An 18,556-nucleotide genomic window follows, 5' to 3' on the forward strand; every position below is an offset into this window, starting at 1 on the left:
ATCTTGCCTCATTTGATAGATTTCAGGCTTTGCCAAGAAATATAAATCTCCCTTCAAAAATGGCAGCTATAAAATTAAGAATTATTATTTTCTTGAATAAAGGCATTTTCAGCTGAACATGATATATTACTTCTCAAAGATGCTGTGGTTTTGGGCTGTGAAATGTCTCATGCCGATAATTAGACTGCAATACTCTGGTCCTCACTGCTCACTCCCTGCCCCATGATATGCTGCCCCCTACATTGTGTTAACATAGCAGTTTCTGTTTCATGTTAGAAATCGGCATGAACCAGACAAAAGGTATTTTGGCAAAAGCAGGATCAGTGCCCTGATCAGCCTGACACTACAGCCAAACAAGTATTTGTACGGGCAGAGGCAAAACGGGTGTGCGGAGGTGAGGATGTTGCATAAAACCAGGACTGATGCCAGATGCTTTGTGCTGACCCACCAAGGGTCGGTCTCACTTCTTTTTTAGATATTCTCAAATGTGTGAATACGCATTTCTGGTCTTGCATGTATGATTTGAATTCCCCATGGAGCAAGCTGTGGGTGAGGATGCAGCTTCTGGGGGGTTGTGCAAGCAAGACCTACTGGAAAAATGAGAGGCTTTGAGGCTTGCAGTGCTTATTTATCAACCACAATGATTCATGGTGATTGACATTCACATACCTGAATGTCAAAATCGCCTGTGTCTTAAGAGGAACCAGTGACTCAGGCTGTGGTTTTACCTCAGGCCATTTCCTGATAAACGGCTGAACCGTGCTTGGTCTTGTGAAAACACAATGAGGGAACACCACTGTCCTGCATCTGTGTGTGCCCAGGGATTAGGGAAAGGACACCGACATTGGTGGTGGCCTCCACGGAGCCGCTGCACTGGTCTCTGCACCGAGCATCTCAGGAGCCCCTTGCAGTGCTAGGAAGCCTCCCGTCCCATTTTGGCGTCTCTTCACGGCATTTCTGCACAGCCCTAATGTATGAGCATGATCCTCTGTGTTCAACAGTATCTACAAGCATCATTTCAGGAGCTCTGTGCAGTAACAAATCACTAGCTCTAGACTTTCTATTGCAAAGCAGAGGTGAAACTGTCTGCAGTGTGTTTGAACTCTGAAATCACCAGCTCTGAAAATACCTCACTTTCCAGAGCACGGTGTTTGAAAGGTAAACAGAAACAATGCATATGGCAGTGCTTATGGGGATTAAAGGAGGTTTGGGCTTTTGGGTTTTTGAATAGGATGGGCAACAATTGTAGTGAGGCTTTGTGTGAGGTGTGGCTGGGTAGAAAGTTTGGAGGTGGGATCATAAGAGTGCTGTGTAAACCACCCCAATGGTCTAATGCTTTCATCTGGAGGAGTTAGCCACCTCTGTAATTCACCTTATAGGTTAGGCAGTCTTCTCACCCTTTGCAGACTGCAGAGCTCAGTGTTATTCCCTTCTCCTTAAAGAAAAGTTTATGCAGGATTTATGTCTGGGATGAAGTCATTTGTAAGAGCTGCAGTTGAACGGGATCGGTCGTCTTCCCTGTTTGAATGGACACTTCAAGGTACAGAGGAGGCTTCTCTTGGGAACAGATCCTGTGAGAGTTCTTCACGTCCTCTTTGAAGTTAATGGAGGGTATTAAGGGCAGTCAGCACCTTCTTGAGAGAGACATTTAAATTGCTTTGATTCACTTAATTTTATATTTGCATTTACTAGTCCTGGATTTCTCCCCTCTCCAGTCTTTCAGAGCATGTTTTTGATAACTCTGCCTCCCGAGTATACTAGATTTTGTGCTGGCTGTTTTCATATTTTTCCCTGAGTGTTGTAATGCTGATTACTGAAGGATCCTGGGCCTTCGGCTTCCTGTGAGAACAAGATAATTACTCTCCAGTAGGCAACGCGTGACGTACAGTATCAGCATTAAGCCACTGGGATTCCAGTCACTAGTGTAGAACAATATTGTGGGTAAATGAATAAGCAGAAGTTTATCATACTTCCTGCATAACAAGGGTTTCGTTAAGGAGACACTGAAATTCGTTTTCAGCGAGGCCTCGTGGAAAATAAACCTTCCTGTAGTTCCTAGGCTTGCTGAATATTCTGGCTGAAAAGGTGACCGGCTCTTTGAAGCATGGAGGCCGCATGACAGGGCCCCATTGCGTTTAGACCGATGCTGCTGATGGCCTTATGGCCACGTACGAAGTGTGTAGCATAAAGGTAGGACTTCCAGATGCACCACCCACTTAACTTATGGAAGAAAGCTGTACCAAGAGAAAGCAGAGACCTTCCAAATGCCATTTGCTTATTTCACACTCGCCCCCAGGAATCCCGTGTTGTGGTGTTTGGAGGTGGCCCTGTTTGCCCCGAAGTAGACGTGGTTCCTCCCTTGCTTTCTTTATTTCAAGACTGGCAGCTAAAAATAACTTATGTACTGGGCACAGTGGGAGTAAGTTTGAGAAGTTTCAGTTAGATGCAAACCAGTAATGGTAAGAAAATTATTCACAAGCGTAACGAGCCCCATTCTCTCTCAAGATGTGGCCAACGCGAGGGCTTATCCACATGGTGGGATTAATCAGCGCTTGTAGAGAAAAATAGTTACTCTGCCACAGCGAGACTGATCGGTTGGCTTACACGACAGCACAGCAAAATAAGTGACTTCTGTTAAATACTGCAGCTACTTCAACTACGTGAAGACTTGCATAATGTGCAGTGTATATATGCATTCTCAATAGGTACACACCTGGATCTGTGTATTTGCTCATGTTTAGGACATAATTTTATGTTTGCTCGTGTATATGCATTATTTCAGCTTATCTCCACTTCAGATATAATTGTACTTCTGTAATGCCTGCGAGTTACGGGGTTGCTAATGAGGAGTTTCGTGTTTAACTTGGTTTCCTTGCTACTATCAATTTACCTTGTACATGTAATTGCAATGCGCAGTTACTTATTTATGTTTTAATTGTAACTTTCACTTGAAACTGGCCATCAGCAGTCTCTGCAGGAGAGTGGTACTTGTGTATGGGCTGTGATGAGTAGGTCTGGTTGCTCTGCTTCTGCTTATGAGTTTAAGAGATGAGGGCAGCCAGAGAGAAGAAGGAGAATGTGGAATAAAACCACGTAAGTACAATATACTTCTTTCTGTCTGTAGGATTGAGATGCTTCTTTTCACATTGATTTCAAGTGTATGACCAGGCACCTTCGTAGCTCAGCTCAACTTGAAATTAGGTTCCATTGATTTTGGATCCAAAACAAATTCAGTTTGGCGTTTTGGTATTTCATGCACCTGAGTCTGGCCTGGGTTTGTTTTTATGTGGGTGTTCTTAATACACGAACAAGTTGGATGACAGTGGCTGGACTGATCTCTCTGCTGAATTGTCAGTGTGGGTATTTTGTTTTACAATTAGATTATTGCAGATATTTTCAGCATCAGGAGTAATTCTGATAGTGCTGTTCTTTGAAATTGTGAAACTTCTGGTGACTAAGTAAACATTTTTTTCCTCTCTCTTTTGTTTTTTTTCTGCAGCCAACTGGGTACATGGAAAACTCCATTTCCTACAGTGCTATTGAAGATGTTCAACTGCTGTCCTGGGAGAACGCCCCTAAGTACTGTTTACAGCTCACAATCCCGGGGGGTACTGTCTTACTGCAGGTACAGTAAACACAGAACTACAAATCTCATTTTCAAACTATGAATCTCCTTGAATTTTTATTTGCCGTTCAGGAAATCTAGTCCTAATTAACTGGACTCAGAAAAGGCAGAGAACTTAGTGCTGTCAAGTTATCTACCTGCCTGCAAATTTGCTCAGAGTGATACCTCTAAAACTGTCCAGGTAGCTTGACAGTCAGAACAAGAACTGTAGGGCACAATGATTTAATCTTCTTGATGGTTTTATGCATCAAAATAGTGCTCTGTGGAAAGGTGCATTAATTTGGGCCTGGAACAAGTCTATTTATACATTTATTCCTGCATGAAACAAGTCAAAAAGATCATCCTCCAATTTGTATAGGAAAGCCATAGCTGGCACTGGAACTAACAGGTATCTTTTAAAAAAGATATCTGGCCTTCACTGAAAGGTTTCAACTGAGGGTGTGTATTTGTATGGGTATCTACATCTGGTAGTTCTCTAAGTGCTGTTTTCCAACAGAAGACACTGCGTTTACGCTATTCCAGATTTCGTTATCCACTTGCGAGGCTTTGTAGGACTTCGTAGGTCATTAGTGACAGAAGTGCACTCCACAGCCCCGACCTCTGAAGCTAGTTTGGAGTAGGAAAAGAAAAATAACTGAAAACCCAGCTGATTGCCCCTGGACAGATTATAAGCATTCATAACTTGAAAAGACTAAATTGACTCCAGCTTAGCTCATACAGTGGTTCTCAGCATTGCTACAAAGACAAACTGATAGCTGTTATCCTTTGGGAATTTGTTTTTTGTCAGTTGAATACAGTTACGGTTGTGTATATGTACTTTGTATAGCCAGGATTGTGAATAGGCTGTGTGAGCGATTCCTGCAGAAAATGTGAAGGAAAGATCAGTTTAAACTGTGGATAACTCATGAAAAGTTGCATAGGATATTTTTCATGGAAAGCTCTGGACAACTCCAAAAGATTGATCATAATGGATCTTGCATGTTTGGGTGTGCACACTTTCACTGTATTGGTTTTGCAGGAAATGTAGTTCAATGGGTTAAAAAATGGGACTGTAGTGAATGACACGTGATAGCATAGTCAATGAATGTGATGACCAAGTCTGCTGGATGGTTTGTCTGGGAGAACCATGGTACAGAGTCCAGCATTTCATTATTTCTCGTCGGTGAATGGGTGGCTGGAGGCCCCGTAGAGCCACAGAGCACATGGCACCATCTGTATGCAGGGAGGGCTTCAACAAAGCTCTTCTGAACTGGCTGGATCTGCAGTTAATGAGGGAATAATCCGAGTGGCATCATTTAGCAGCCTGGGGCTAGGTGCTGAGCTGACCTGTGTTCTGCATAGCACAGATGTCTGTAGGAGCATGAAACAAAGTTGACTCTGAGTTGGGAAAGCAATACGAGTAAGACTGGGTTGTGCTATTATTACTCCAGCTCTCCTTTGCCTTCATTTCAGACAGGCTGATGGGCCCATTTGTGTGCAGTGCTGTTTACCAGTGGCTCAGAGAGCACAGAACCTGACTTCAGCCCTTCACGTGGTTCCTGTGCTTGGGGTTTGGAACAGCTTTGGAATGTCATAAAAATATCATGAGGTTTTGATGATTTTCAACATAGCAAATACACTGTCACTCAGGAATGGGTAGAGGTGTACGTGGAAATATTCATGGCCACATCCTTTGTGGAGTATATTTCTGGAGCTCCTTTTCATTTACCTCCCTGATGTAATCTGGCGTTTTGCAGCCCTGCAAATGGAGGCTGCAGCCATTCTCCCACTGCAGCTCAAGTAAGTTTGGGATGACCTGAGCACATGTAACCTCATGGGCATGGGCTCTGCTGCTGCATAGGTAGCATTTGTGCATCTTTTCACGTATCCTTGGAGCACAGACATGTGGCCTGTTGCACACAATGCATGTGTACATGTCTCTGCTTGGCGCCTAGCACATCTCTGTGGCTCAAAATGTCTTACTGATTTTAGGCGTTTCCAGGGAGTGTAGGGAGTCTGAATGTCAGACAGGCTGCTGCAAGTCCACCAGAGTCCTGGTTCTGTGGTTTGAAAAGCCTCTCCAGTGCGTGACACCGAGGAAGGCAGGCAGACAAACCACGGTTTCCCAACAGCTAGATTAGGGTCTTCATTACTGATGAAATCTTCCTTGCCTAATCCATTAATTGAATTAATTAGAGAGAAACTCATTTGTCAAGGTGGATGATTGTGATTTTTTCTTGAGATAATTTTGACTCTGCTTTTCCACAAATTCGCTTAGCGGTGCTAGCGATTGTGTTTCTGTCTGTTTCAACAGCTAGCATAGTTGCATCTGACTTTCAAAATTCGGTTTTTAAGTCTTTATGCCATAGCTTCTGGTGGCTGCCTTTACTGGCCTCCTTCATAGGAAAGAAGATAACGGGAACCCACAGCTCCCTGCTGAGTTTAAAGGGAATTTGGGTAGGGCATGCAGAACTGAATCTGGAGCAGCCTGCCACGTGTTTCTTTAAAACAAACAAACAGACAAAACCCACAAATAATTGCATTTGTAAGAAATTAGCATCTTATTGTGGATGTTTTGGTATTTTCTTCAAAAAGTTTGGTCTTTGTGTAACCTCCTAGGAACCGATAAATGGAATGAGCTGTTCTTCTGTTTACCGTTGACTGTCTGCACAGACTGGATCGCATTACAGTATAACTCTATGGGTATTTCAACATAATTGAAAATACAAACATTGAAAATGTCTTTAGTATGATTTAGTCCCTAGTAGTGTCTGGATTCATCAAATGTGGCCAGATCAGAGGAAGTATAAAAATAGATTCCCCATATATGGCTGAAAAGCGTACTCACAAATCCAAAACTTTACCGAAAGTTATGTTAAGTATACTTAAGAAATCAAGATGCAAGAAATGGATTTATGTAGTAACTGAGTTCAGCAGAAATTCTCTGTTATATGTGGCAAATAGTCTTAAGTATCCAAAAGATTTATTCACCGAGGTGCTGGGAAACGGAGATGCTGAGAAATTAGCCCTTGCATGCTTTAGTTATTTTCAGATTTCCAAGAGACTTCAATAAATTTATGAGAAATTGGGTCTTCAGATCTACTATAAAATCATTCTGCCCTGCTAGTCTAAGCAGCAGCACTCTCTGGTGTAATGTCAGACCCTGCTATCAGGAAGCGTGTGATAGTGGAACAAGTAAAACTAGTCCAAAACACGTTCCCAATAATGTTTCTTCTGAAGTGCACTTGTGGTGAAATCTGTTTGTGGTTTTGTTCTCCTCCCCCATTCCTGAAGAGTCGATCTAAATGAGTTTTAAATACAAGAAAATGAACTCTTTTGACTACCACCCCCCCCCCCCCCCCCCCGATTTATATTTCTGATTATTTTCCATTTTATATGTTTTGTATGTGCTATTTTTCTGAATTCTTTAAAACCATGGGATACTATTGACACGGTTTGACATAAAATGAAGCATTGTAGTAGTTAATGAATTACAGGCTTTCCAGATTTTTCATTTTGCAGAGAAGTTTAAAATTTCATCTTCTATTTCACTGATTTGAAGCAGAAGAAAACTTTGGACAACGGGAATTTCCCTCAGAATGGAAATTCGCTCCCAATGGTCCCGTAAGAGGATATCTGTCAGCGTGTCGTGTTAGGACATCCTCCGTGTGTTTGTCTGTGCCATGCGTGATAAATGCCATGAGAGAGTTCAAGTCCATGTTCGAGCTCTCATCCCCCCTTCTGCTGTCACCAGGGTCTATTTCTGGCTTGTTACTGCACAGCGATGAGTCAGAAGGAAGAGTGCCATTACCTTTCCTTACATCATCCTAATGTCCTCCCATAGCAGCACTGACCCATCCCAGCCTATTTTAACACATGAGAACTGACAAACAGTGCCGGAGGTGATGCAGCTCCTCTTAGGAAATCCGATCATGATAACAGGATGCATCTACCTGGGTTTCAGAGGAGGATTATTTGGTTCTCAGGCAGCAAAGGGCTTCATCTGGGCTGGGATCGTGTTGAGAAGCCATCTCTGTGTGCGATGCAGCGTGATGTTCTCCTGCCAGCTGATTCAGTCCCTGATCCCTTCCGACGTGAAGCACTCAGCTCTTGTGGATTTTTTCTTCTTCCTTTCCTGCAGTTAGGCTAGCAGGTGCAAGAGAGGGTGTTGCTGGATCTGTTTCACTGGACACAAGCTCTGTAGGCCAGGGAAATATAAACTGAATTTAGCCTTTGAAGAAGTGCGAGCTCCTCAGTATCAGTAATAGACCAGCCTCTTCGTGCTGTTGTCTTCCTGCTTTGTGTTAGTGAAGCACGATGTGCGTTTAGGGTGCTGTGTGCATGTTGTTGAAGGGGATTCTACTACTCATGGTAAAATAGCTGGAATAACCTATTGAAGGTAATTGTGAAAAATCAGAGTGTAATTTTGCAAGCAGCAGATGTGGGAAGGGGTCCCCGTAATGGGTATCAGCTGGAGGAAAGCAAAACAAAATCCCATTCTGCTGACCAGAGAGCAAGCAAGGGAAAGAGAGAGAAACACAGAGTAAACCCTGGAAGAGTTAAAAGCAGAATTTGGATCTTTAAATCCACTTATTGCAACATCTTTTCAGATGGCAGAATCCCATGTGTGAAAGATGCTGGTGTAAGGAGAAATCTGGGAATTTTTTTCCACGTGGACAAGCCTGTTCTTGTGCTCTTCTGAGTGACGTACATGGCAGTAACGAGGGATGCTGAGCTGCTAGCTTACTGTTAGGGAAATTTGGTGGCATGGCGCGTGTGGTGTGATGGGAATGACAAGTTTTCTGTAGTTGCTGGTTGCTGTAGGCATGTTGGTATCAGTGGAGCTGTGAGTATTTATATTAGCTGCGATAATGGCATGCAACAAGTGTTGGATTTCCTATTTTTGCTAGAAAAAAACACACTAGGTTTTAGAAATTCACTGTTTTTAATGATAAGCTGTCTTTCTACTCTTGGCTAAGAAATGAAGTAGTTTGGGTGCAGAAAAAAATAATTCCCTTGCTGTGCATCTGTACATTACATTGCACTGACGTTGACCGAAGCTGTGTATATGCAGGCATTTAATCTCTTGTACAATTTTCCTCCTGTGAGCAGTCCTTTTGAAACTGTTGAAATGAATCCTGTGAGTAAAGTTGGTACTGTAGATGATCCTGGTTGGCTTTTCCCTTCTGAGTGCATATTTGCATGCCCAAATTGGAATATAACATCCCTCAGAACACAGTACCAGGGTCAAAGCATCTTTAAAAGCAAAAACAAAGCCAAACCCCGAACCACACAGAAGTACCACTTAGAGCAGGCATTCTTCAAGCAGGTTTTCTTCTTGCTCCTTGGAATAATAAAGAAATAAGCTGCAAGTAGTAGTAATCTTCCTGCATCTTCTGCAGATATTAGTGCCATGCATTCCTGTTTTCTAAAGTGCTTTTCTCCTGTCTGGTCTGAAAACAACAGGAGGCCCTGATTGTGCAAAAAGCCCCAAACCTTGTGCCATCCCTGCTAAAGCCCTTCTGTCTGGGAACAAAATCTGTAGCCTCGCTGGGGTGAACACACCGAACCCCCAGGGAACCCAAAGTGATGGTTTTGCAGATAGATTGGGGTGAAATACGTTGGACATCTCCTGGCTGCATCATTGACTGCTGGGGGCAGCAGCAGGCGGAGAACTGGCAGGGTTTTGGAGCTGTCGGAGGTAGTGGTGGAGAACCTGATGTGCTCTGCGGGCAAGGCTGAGAGTAAGAAAAACATCATTAAATGGGAAAAACCCATTGAAGGTCTTTTGTGTCTCATTCTCTCCTTTTTGTTGTACTGGCTAAGCCCTCAGCTGCAGTACGCAGAAGCAGGTGGTGTTGTGGAGGTGCTGGGCTCCGGGAGCACACATCAGACCAGACCATAAATGTGTGGGCAGCTCCTGTGGGTGAATCGCAATTCCCTCCACAGCCTTACACTTCAGTGCTCATTGCCCCAAACCCCAGAAATGTGCAGTGCCCTGAGTACATCGGTGTGACAGTGGGCAGCTGGGCACCCTAGCGAGCCTGGTGGTCATCTGTCACCCCAGCTGCAAAACTCCGCCTTCCTCCCATAAGAAAGAAATGTTTCTGAGGGCTGCCCTTCTCCGTGCAAGCCTGGACGAGAGGGAGGAACACGGGATGATGCTTGGCCTCTGCCAAGGGCCGGTGCTTCCTGCGGATGGCTGTGGTTTTGCAGCTCGCCAGGGTTAGCGGGCGGAAGGGTGCGCTGGCACGATTAGCCTCTGCTGCCGGCCAGGGGGAGAGCTGCTGGCAGGCAGCTCCCCTGAGATAACCGTGCCCTGGTTACGTGAATCCAGCCTATCTGTGCTGAACACTGTGTGGGGAGCTGCTGAAATGACCACGGGCTTTCTACGTTCTTCTTACCGTTGGCTCCTGATCGCTACTAGAAGCGTGGGGATTCCCTAAAGGTTTGTTTTTCCCAGTTTTGTGTTCACTTGGTCTTCTTTGTCTTTGTTTTCCTTGGAAGTGATCTTGAAAGAAAGCTCAAATTCAGTTTTAGAGCAATTCAAGCTCACAACCTAGATCCAGGTGCAAGCTTTCTTGATTCCTTCTCCCTTCCAGTAGCCAATGTGTAGCCTGTGCATAGACAATGCTTGGTCCTCTGCTTGGAGCAGCCTCACTTTGCTAACTTTATTCTTAAATGCTTTTTGTAGACCACTGCTTTCAAGTGAAACAAGTCTTTGCTGGTTTGTTTTTGCCTTTTATATCATTCTTTCTTTGTTTTCTCCTCCAGTATTTGCAGTCACCTGATGTCTCTACCTCTGCCTGACGCTGTTGTCCTCATTAATAGTTTCTGTCATCCAATTTATGTAAGGCTCCAGTTGGTTGCAAGATCTATCTACACGTAGTATTTTCTATATATTTGTAGTGTTCTTACAGCCTGTAGTTGCTGACATCACAAAAATAGGACAGTTACTAATGGTTCTCAGCAGTTCCCACGTAGTGCTGTAGTGCTTGCTCTTTTTTAGCTTCATGTGGATGTTGGCTCAAGCCACGTTATGATCGGACCAGAGATTAAGTCAGGTTGGTGTTTTGCCTGTTTGAGAGAAGTACTTCATATCCTTAGAATATTTCGGGTTTTATCAACTTAAATATCAGTGTCTTAGTAAGTAAGCATAGCTCCTGTAAGCTCAATCTGCTTATGATTTTTTTTTCTAAGAAAGTAATGGATGTGTAACTTGTTAATGGCGCTGTTGCATAATATATGGGCTCAAGCCTACAAATATTTTCAGCCCTTCTTTAAAGGCAAGTGGCTGGATGTTCAGGCTTGTGGGCTTAGGGCCTCACTTTGGTTACTGTGATTAAAAATATCTACATATATTCTTCTGACAAAGTTGTTAATGGACTTGAAGTTCCTGATAGAGTGCTCCAAATATCAGCTGCTGCAGTTTTTGAGTTTTACTGGCACTGACAATTGTTCCTATTGACAGTCTTGTCCTTCAGCAGCAGCCACTTCTGCTTCTGGTCTTTTCCCTGTGTGCTGGCAGAGGTTTTTCCCATGAGTAACAAGATCTGAAACTCCAGCTAGAGTCATCGTGAGCACTCACTTCTACAGGGATATTTATCCAAAAAACACTGTGAGAGTTTTTGTTCCTCTCCATGAAATGTTTTTGAGAGAGAGAGGAAGGGAGGGGAAGGGAGGGGAAGCAGGAAGAGAGAGAGATGGAGAAAGTGCCTAAGCATATTTACTTTCTGCCTTTTTAATTATGGCAAAAATGTTCTTCATGTCCTATTGTGTCAACTTCTTTTTGACCTTCTTATTATAATAAAATACAGTATAAACAATATTAAATGAAATTCAGTTCTTTAGCATACGTGGGTAAAAGGTCTGCCTTACATATTTTAACATACATGTGTATATAAAACACTGGGTAAATAGCAGAAAGAAAATTGTTAAATATTGGCAAACCAAATATCCCAAGGAACCCCTCTCTAAGTGTTTAATGTTTTCAAAATTTTCCATTGCATAAAAAAAGGAAGAAAATTATGTTTTTTGTTTCAGTTTGTAGCAAATTCATGTTCTGATAAGTCAGCATACTTTTTGAGATGGAAAGTTTGTTTTTGATAAGCGTTGTGGTCAGTCAAGACTTTGTGATAGATTTATTCAGCTTTATTGCCTAGAGATCTGCTACAGGAGCAATTGAATCTCATCTCTGTATAAAACCAAATATCATGTAATGCATATGCAAAAGAGCATTTACTCCATTTAGTTCAGAGAAATCAGTCCAAATTTGTTCCTCTGTGAGATCAGTATCTGACCTTGAGATTAAACGCAGTTTTGTTAAGCATGCGATATTTGTACTTCGAGTATTCTTGACGTTATCAGTGAACTTTGCCAGGAAGTGAAATTCATTCTGCAGTGCATATTTGTCTAAAAAGGTGTTGGAGAGTAAAAATTCTTGAAGGGATGCTTTAATTTGCAGGAAATGAGTGTTTTTTTTTTTCTCTAGTGAAGAAACCTCACCATTTTTTAACGTGGCTAGACGGGCTATCCTATAATTTTCACTGATTGTGTAAAACATTTTGCATCATGAGTAAAACTGGCAGGGACGAGATAGAGCTCGAAAAGCCAAAGGGCATCTCTACCCACTCAAATATTTCAAACTTATGTCACCTTGTTAAGGCATGCGTATTTACGTCACTGTGGATGCTTTTATATTTTTTGATACCGAGCCTTTTGACCTTTGGGAGCGCTGAACTATTCCTTCATTGGCTACGAACCTGGCTCCACACTGAGAATTTCTGGCAGCTCTGCTTAATACGGACAAAAAGGGGAGATCCCTGGGAGCAGTTATTGCAACATTTATGCAGTTGCTGCAGTCCATGCATGTGTGTGCACGTCTGTGTTGTGCTTTTCCCTCTGTTTTAATATCGCTGACAGAGCCGCGGCGTTATTTGGATCGCCTTGTGGCCAGCTGAGGAACAGGACAAGAGGGGAGGCTGGCACATGGAAAAAAAAACACCCCTGAGTGAAATGTCAGCCCATCTTCTTGCCCTGCTCGCTGCGATTAATGGGAGAAGCAAATGCCCTACAGCCATCAGAGATCTGATTGAAATCAGTGAGGATTTTTCACAGTCTTTGGGCTGGACACCATTTCCTAGGAGGTTCATGTTTTGTAGGGTTTTGGTTCAGTGTTTTGCATCTGCAGCAAGGTCTCTGTGCCATTGCTTTCCATGAAAATAAAGTGGTTGTAATGTCAAACTGTAGCTCTGAGTGAGGAGTTGCCCTCACTCTGGTGAGGCTGGGGTTGAAGTTAGCCAAGGTCATAAAGTTCGAAGAATACAGTGAGCGCAGCCTTGGTGCTTTTATGGCACACATGGGTGACTTGCTTAGTTTTGGCTCAGTGATCTGAAACGCTGATAGAAACTAATGATTCTATTTGCAACTTTTTTTATTACAGGCTGCAAACAGTTACCTGAGGGATCAGTGGTTCCATTCTTTGCAGTGGAAGGTAAGTCCTGCACCTTTCAGTCTTCCTTCCATGTCTCTAAGACTGCTTTTTTACGTTCCCTGTTCCTCTATTGTGAGAGCCATGAATGGCATTTCACTTCCACAAACCCTAAATGAGAATGTCTCTGCAGCTCCAACATGTTCATATAGTGAATGAAGTGGACTGGACTCATTCACTTGTTACGTAGCCTATTGTTATTAACATCTGATGGTTTCAAAAAAGGAGATAGCACGTAAATTCACATGGAAGCAGTGTAGAGATGGGATGGTTTTGGTTCTGTACTGTGAAGTTAATACATTATGGAATGACTGCAGCCCATCTTGGGATACTTGGGTTGCTTTTTGATTTCTTTTTTTTTTTTTATTATTTTTTTGCAAAACTATGGAGAAAGAGTGTCTTTCAGAGTCGCTTATTGTAAGTATCATCAGTCTGCATCCATGCTTTAAATGATTTGGATTTAAAGGCAGTTTCCATTTCAAAGATCTCAAGCCCTTTCTCGCATTCAGTGGGAACAATGGACCGCTTGCTCTGGGCAGGGGAAGCGGATCACAGTGACAACATTGTGTCTCCAAAGCAGAACATTCCTCATCACACACTGTAGCTGCTGACCTTTGGATGGAATCCGTATGGATCCAAGATGCAGTTTGGAAATAAGTTGGGGCCAGATGCTGAGTGCGGTTGTCCTCTGCCTGGCAGTGTGAAACAAAACGGTGGCTTTGCAGCTCCGGATTTCTCTGCGGCAGGGTTTCAGTAAAGCCAGCCAGGTTGGCTGCGTAGCTTATCAAGATTTCAGCCTGCTGACAGCAACCACATGTGAAAATATAAGGAAGTCCCTCCCACCAAACTGGTTTGGCTGTAGGTGTTTCTGATAGCACTGCTGTTGGAAAATAGTCGTGTGACAAAACTGCAGGGTTTGTGGGCTTTGTATAGCCACCAGCGGCTGGCAGCATGGTGTGCCGAGTGGGTCCAGGTTCTTATCAGTAGGAGCCAAGTGTCGACATCTCCTTTTCCAGACCACTGGCATATTCTCCAGCCTGTTCTCCCGGCTGCCCAAATCAGCGTGGGACAGCGGTGCTGATAGCAGAAGGCTGGGCCCTGGTGTGGCACTTTATTTTGGCCTCTTGACAGTCTCATTAACACAATGCCTAGCTGGCCTTGATTTCTTCACAACTCCTGAGGATAACAAAGAGGCATTGAAGCTTAAAGCATGCAGAGACACTATCTCTGTCTGGCTGTTAATTCCCTCCTGTGCTGGCAGGCAAGGACGATCAGAGAAAGGCAGAACCTAGTCCCCGGGCAGGATGTTTGAGGCACCGCCGTGCCGGTGGCATGTGCCCACTTCCCTCCTGCAGCGAGGCCAAGATCGGGGCTGGAAACACAGCTCTGAAAAATGTGAAGAGCGTATAAAGATGCAACCTGGTCCCACCCCATCAATTTAACGATGATGAAAAAGCCTGGACAGAATGACCTGGCTTGCTCACATGCCTTTCGGTCATGGAGAGGGAGCTTTGCTCTGTGGGAGTTGTTTTTAAAGGAGTATTTCTTAAACTTTCCAACGCTTCTGACCAAGCCTCTCATTTTGGGAAACTCTGAGTAATTTAGCTTGTTGCAAAGTAGATTTTATTTTTGCTTCCTTGCTTCCCTCCCCACCCCCATTAAGTTGACTTTTGAAAAACAAGTGAAACATTATCTTGATTCGAAAGACCTTCCCTTTACCAAGAATAGCAAGTAGCTTTTTCCCATAAGAACAGCGGCAGGGTTTAGTCACTGCCCAGGTACTTTACACTAACAAATTCCTCTTTGCTAACACGGAGGTAGTTTTGATGGGTTTTATTGCTTAGCAGAGAGGAAGAACACCTGGCAACTTTTTGCTCTTTGCTTTGGAGGATATTTGGCAGGTTTAAGTGAAACCATGCCAGATCTAAGAGGCAGGACAAGCAGTGCATCTCTAGAGACTGGAGGAGCACGGTGTACCCTGCTGAAGCTTTTACCACTTCCCTAGCACTGCAGCCTGTGACTTTAAGAGCCAGGTGCCGATGTTCATCTCGCTCCAAAATTTGCATGGTTTGATGATTAAGCAGTTAGTGAGGGAACCCACAAAACCCCATGAAGTCTATTCTTCTGGACTGGGTCATTTACACAAAGCACCAGCTGGCAGCGCGATCGCTGCAGCTGTATTATAATTGGGTGGTTGTGCTGATGAATGATATATTTGTCCAGTGGTCTTGCAAATAATAGGGCAAAACATTTCTGCGGGGATGCAGAGCACAGATGCAAAGTGGTGCAGATAGCTGAAGTAGTTACTCGGGGGAGAACAGCTACGCCACAGAGGTGAGCTTGCTGTTGTTTGTGTGCTGGGGTGGAAGCATCTGAGGGTCCAGCTGAACCCAGAGGTTCAGGCATACCCTCTTGGTCTTAAAACAGGAATACATGCAGTAGAGTTGTGGGAGCAGATCTGGGCTCTGTTTATACCTTTCTGCCTCCTTTTCCTGTGCTTCAAGCTGTTGGACTCGGTTGTGGCCTGCCTGTTGTCTCAGCTACCAGGAAAACAGCTGGCTCTAGTGAATTGTTGTACTGTTAAACATCTGGGGAAGCTCCTTAGGTTCGGGCACTTACCGGGGATCCTTTGGCCTTGTACGAAGGTGCTGAGGTCTGTGAGAGCTTTTATGTGGCGTAGTTTTAAGGATTAACACACTGTGGGAATTCCATTTGCCAGCCAGCACCCTGGAAATAATTTTTGTTCCAAGAGACAAACATTGAAATAAAAATCAAAAATAATTTCTTTCTGCAGCTCAGAGAATAATAAAAGAGATGCTGCAGATAAACAGAACTGAGAGAAAACCCAACATGTAATTATCCATGTTTTAGATCCAGTTCCAAGAGGTTTTATGTGTCATCCAGCTAACTAGCTGTCAAGATGCTTACACAGCTTTTTAGGTGTGACTTTCTCCTTGAATGCTGTGCTTATTGAAGGCAGTCTGGATGTCGGGGCAGTCTGTTCCTTATGTGCTCATTTTCTCTTGGGGTTTTCCATTTGAAACCCTCCCACTAAGGGCTATGCGTAATTTCTTGTTTAATCTGGCTATCAGCAACTCCTAAAAGATTATTGGCCACCTCAGCCTATTTTTAGAGATCCCGATTTCCTTTGGGTTATAGCTAAGCCAAACTGTCGTTGTCCAGAGAATAAACAGAACATGTAAACGACCGTCCAAATCCTCATACATAAACAAATCATTAATCCGTCGGGTAGGAAGCATTCCTTTCAACCAGGGAGGTTGGTTTGGAACCATGATACATAATCTTTGGTACTTGGAAGCTGATAAGTCATAGCAGCGTATCAATAAAGATAACAACACTTTCTGGGGATACACAAAAGATGATAACACGTGCAGTTCATTGCCCGTTGTGGATCTAGGCTAGATAGGGTGATAACCAGCCATTTGTGTAGGGGATGACTACAGCCAAGCTTGGCTTTGATGGGTGCTGGACCTTGTAATTTTGGGACACATACAAATACCCATCCATGTACCCCTGACAGTATCCGTCTGCTTCGTTGCCCATTTATATGTCAATGTTTTTTGGGTAAGGCCTGTTCCTGTGTGCTTGTATGACATGTGGCACACAGAAGTACCATCCCCTTTAGACAACATTGAGCCCTACTACAGTGTGGTCATGGAAAGACCTCTTGACTAGGTTAGTACCACCCTGCTAGGGAATTCAACCTCCTTGAGGTCTTCCCAGGAGGTGTTGAGGTCTTCTCCTGTGAAGGGCCCTACAAGTACAGATTTGCATTTGCCTGGAGGAAACACAAACCTTTTGCCTGTAACCTAAAGGTTACATGGGGCCTTTTTAGCATGCTTGATAGTAAACCCCGAACACCGCCTGCGTTAGGAGATGTGGATTGCTTGTGTTTTCTGGTTAGCTGAATGATGCAGCAATGAAACATGGCAGCTGAAGGCTTTGGGGGAATGTCCTGAATCGACCCAGTGCAGAGAGAATAGACCTAGGGCTGCAGTAAAGCGTGAAGTATGACTCAGGCTGGGAGCTTTGTGTGCCTATGACCTGGATCTTCTCGAAAGGCTTGCCTATATCTTGTCTTTCCTACTGATGCTATTAACCACTTCTCGGTTGTCCTCTCATGAGTAATGCTGCTTGATCAGGGATTTTACCCATCTGCTAGCAGGGACAGGGAAAACGTGTTAATTGTAGAGTAGATCAGCTTGGAAAGGACCACTGAACATCATCTGGTCCTCTCACCACCCACATCCCCTTCCTTCCCACTCATTGCAGGGCGTACTTTGGAGTTGAATGAGGTTGCTCAGAGCGTGGACAGCCCAGCTGAGAGGCCCCAGACTGACCACAGAGCTCACGTGTGGTCTCCCAAGTGCTGAGCGGAGGGGAACAGCCACCTCCCTCCACCGCCTGCTTGTGCCCTCGCTTGTACAGCCCCGTGTGCGTACGCATTCGCCACCAACAAACACATTACCCTTGTTTTAAATTCATTTTCTACACAGACTCCGTGTTTTGATTCCCATGAATTGGGAACTGGAACAATGCTGTCATTTGGGATTTGCAAACATTTTGCAGTGAATGCTAAAACAAGAATTGTTGGCCCTCGCTCAATAACTTTAATTTTGAATTAATATTTCTCTGGTTCCCTGAGGGATTGCTTGATCTGTGTCTTCGGGAAATAGATACTTCAATGCACAAGCGGCCCTGTTAATTGCAAAGGGATTGCTTGTCATATAAAGTCACACTTGACCTGAATAATTAGACCCTTTCTGGTTTTTACCATGTCCAGGTTATGAATTCCCTGTCCATTAACAGAGAGTATTTTTTTTACAGTAGGTGATTTGCCCAGCTATGTGTGTGTCTGTATCTAACAGGGAAAGTTCAGAGGTGGGTATTCTGTGCTTTAAAAGTACATAAGATTAAGAGAAACTGTTCTCAAAAGTGTGGCAAAGCCCTCCTTGTGTAAAAGCACCTTTACGGTTTTGTCACCATGGTAATGATTAAAAATAGTGCTGATACAGGAGTGGGGCTTATATAGAATCTAAATGATGGCATTAAAATTTAGAGACTTAAATGTCAGTAAATCATGCCTTAAAACTATGAGATCGGGAAAAGGATCACATCAGTTATGGCTGAAAATGCCCACGTCTGTCGTTTGTGTTTAATCACCTGATTTACGATCTGAGAGAAGAAGCTTTGATACCCTGTGACAACTCAGGAACCCTGTGCTGTGCTTCATAGCGAAAATAATGCTCGTTGACACACTCAGCAGCTCTTTGGGGTAGTGTCTGCTGGACTTCAGACCCTGTCTTTGGCTTTTAGGGAGCACACACAACTGTAATTGTCTTGGCTATTTCTTTGCTTTCTTTAGCTGAAAACCTCAGGTATTTTAGCAGAACACAGAACTTCACATTTTCTGTTATTTGGAGGTGAAGCAACAAATAATT

The 18,556-nt window shown here is 43.7% G+C and overlaps 1 protein-coding gene across 1 annotated transcript in view; it reads left to right on the plus strand.

The window, feature by feature from the left end:
* The window catches only part of CMIP (c-Maf inducing protein), a 126,594-nt gene that overhangs the window by 65,371 nt on the left and 42,667 nt on the right, over positions 1-18,556 (plus strand). Inside the window, exons 2-3 of the mRNA XM_032195554.1 lie at positions 3,500-3,625; positions 13,047-13,097. Of these exons, the coding sequence (XP_032051445.1) occupies positions 3,500-3,625; positions 13,047-13,097 (177 nt within the window). The remainder of the gene's footprint in view (positions 1-3,499; positions 3,626-13,046; positions 13,098-18,556) is intronic.

The sequence above is a fragment of the Aythya fuligula genome, chromosome 12, assembly GCF_009819795.1.
Source record: "Aythya fuligula isolate bAytFul2 chromosome 12, bAytFul2.pri, whole genome shotgun sequence".
In the NCBI taxonomy this organism is placed as follows: Eukaryota; Metazoa; Chordata; class Aves; order Anseriformes; family Anatidae; genus Aythya; species Aythya fuligula.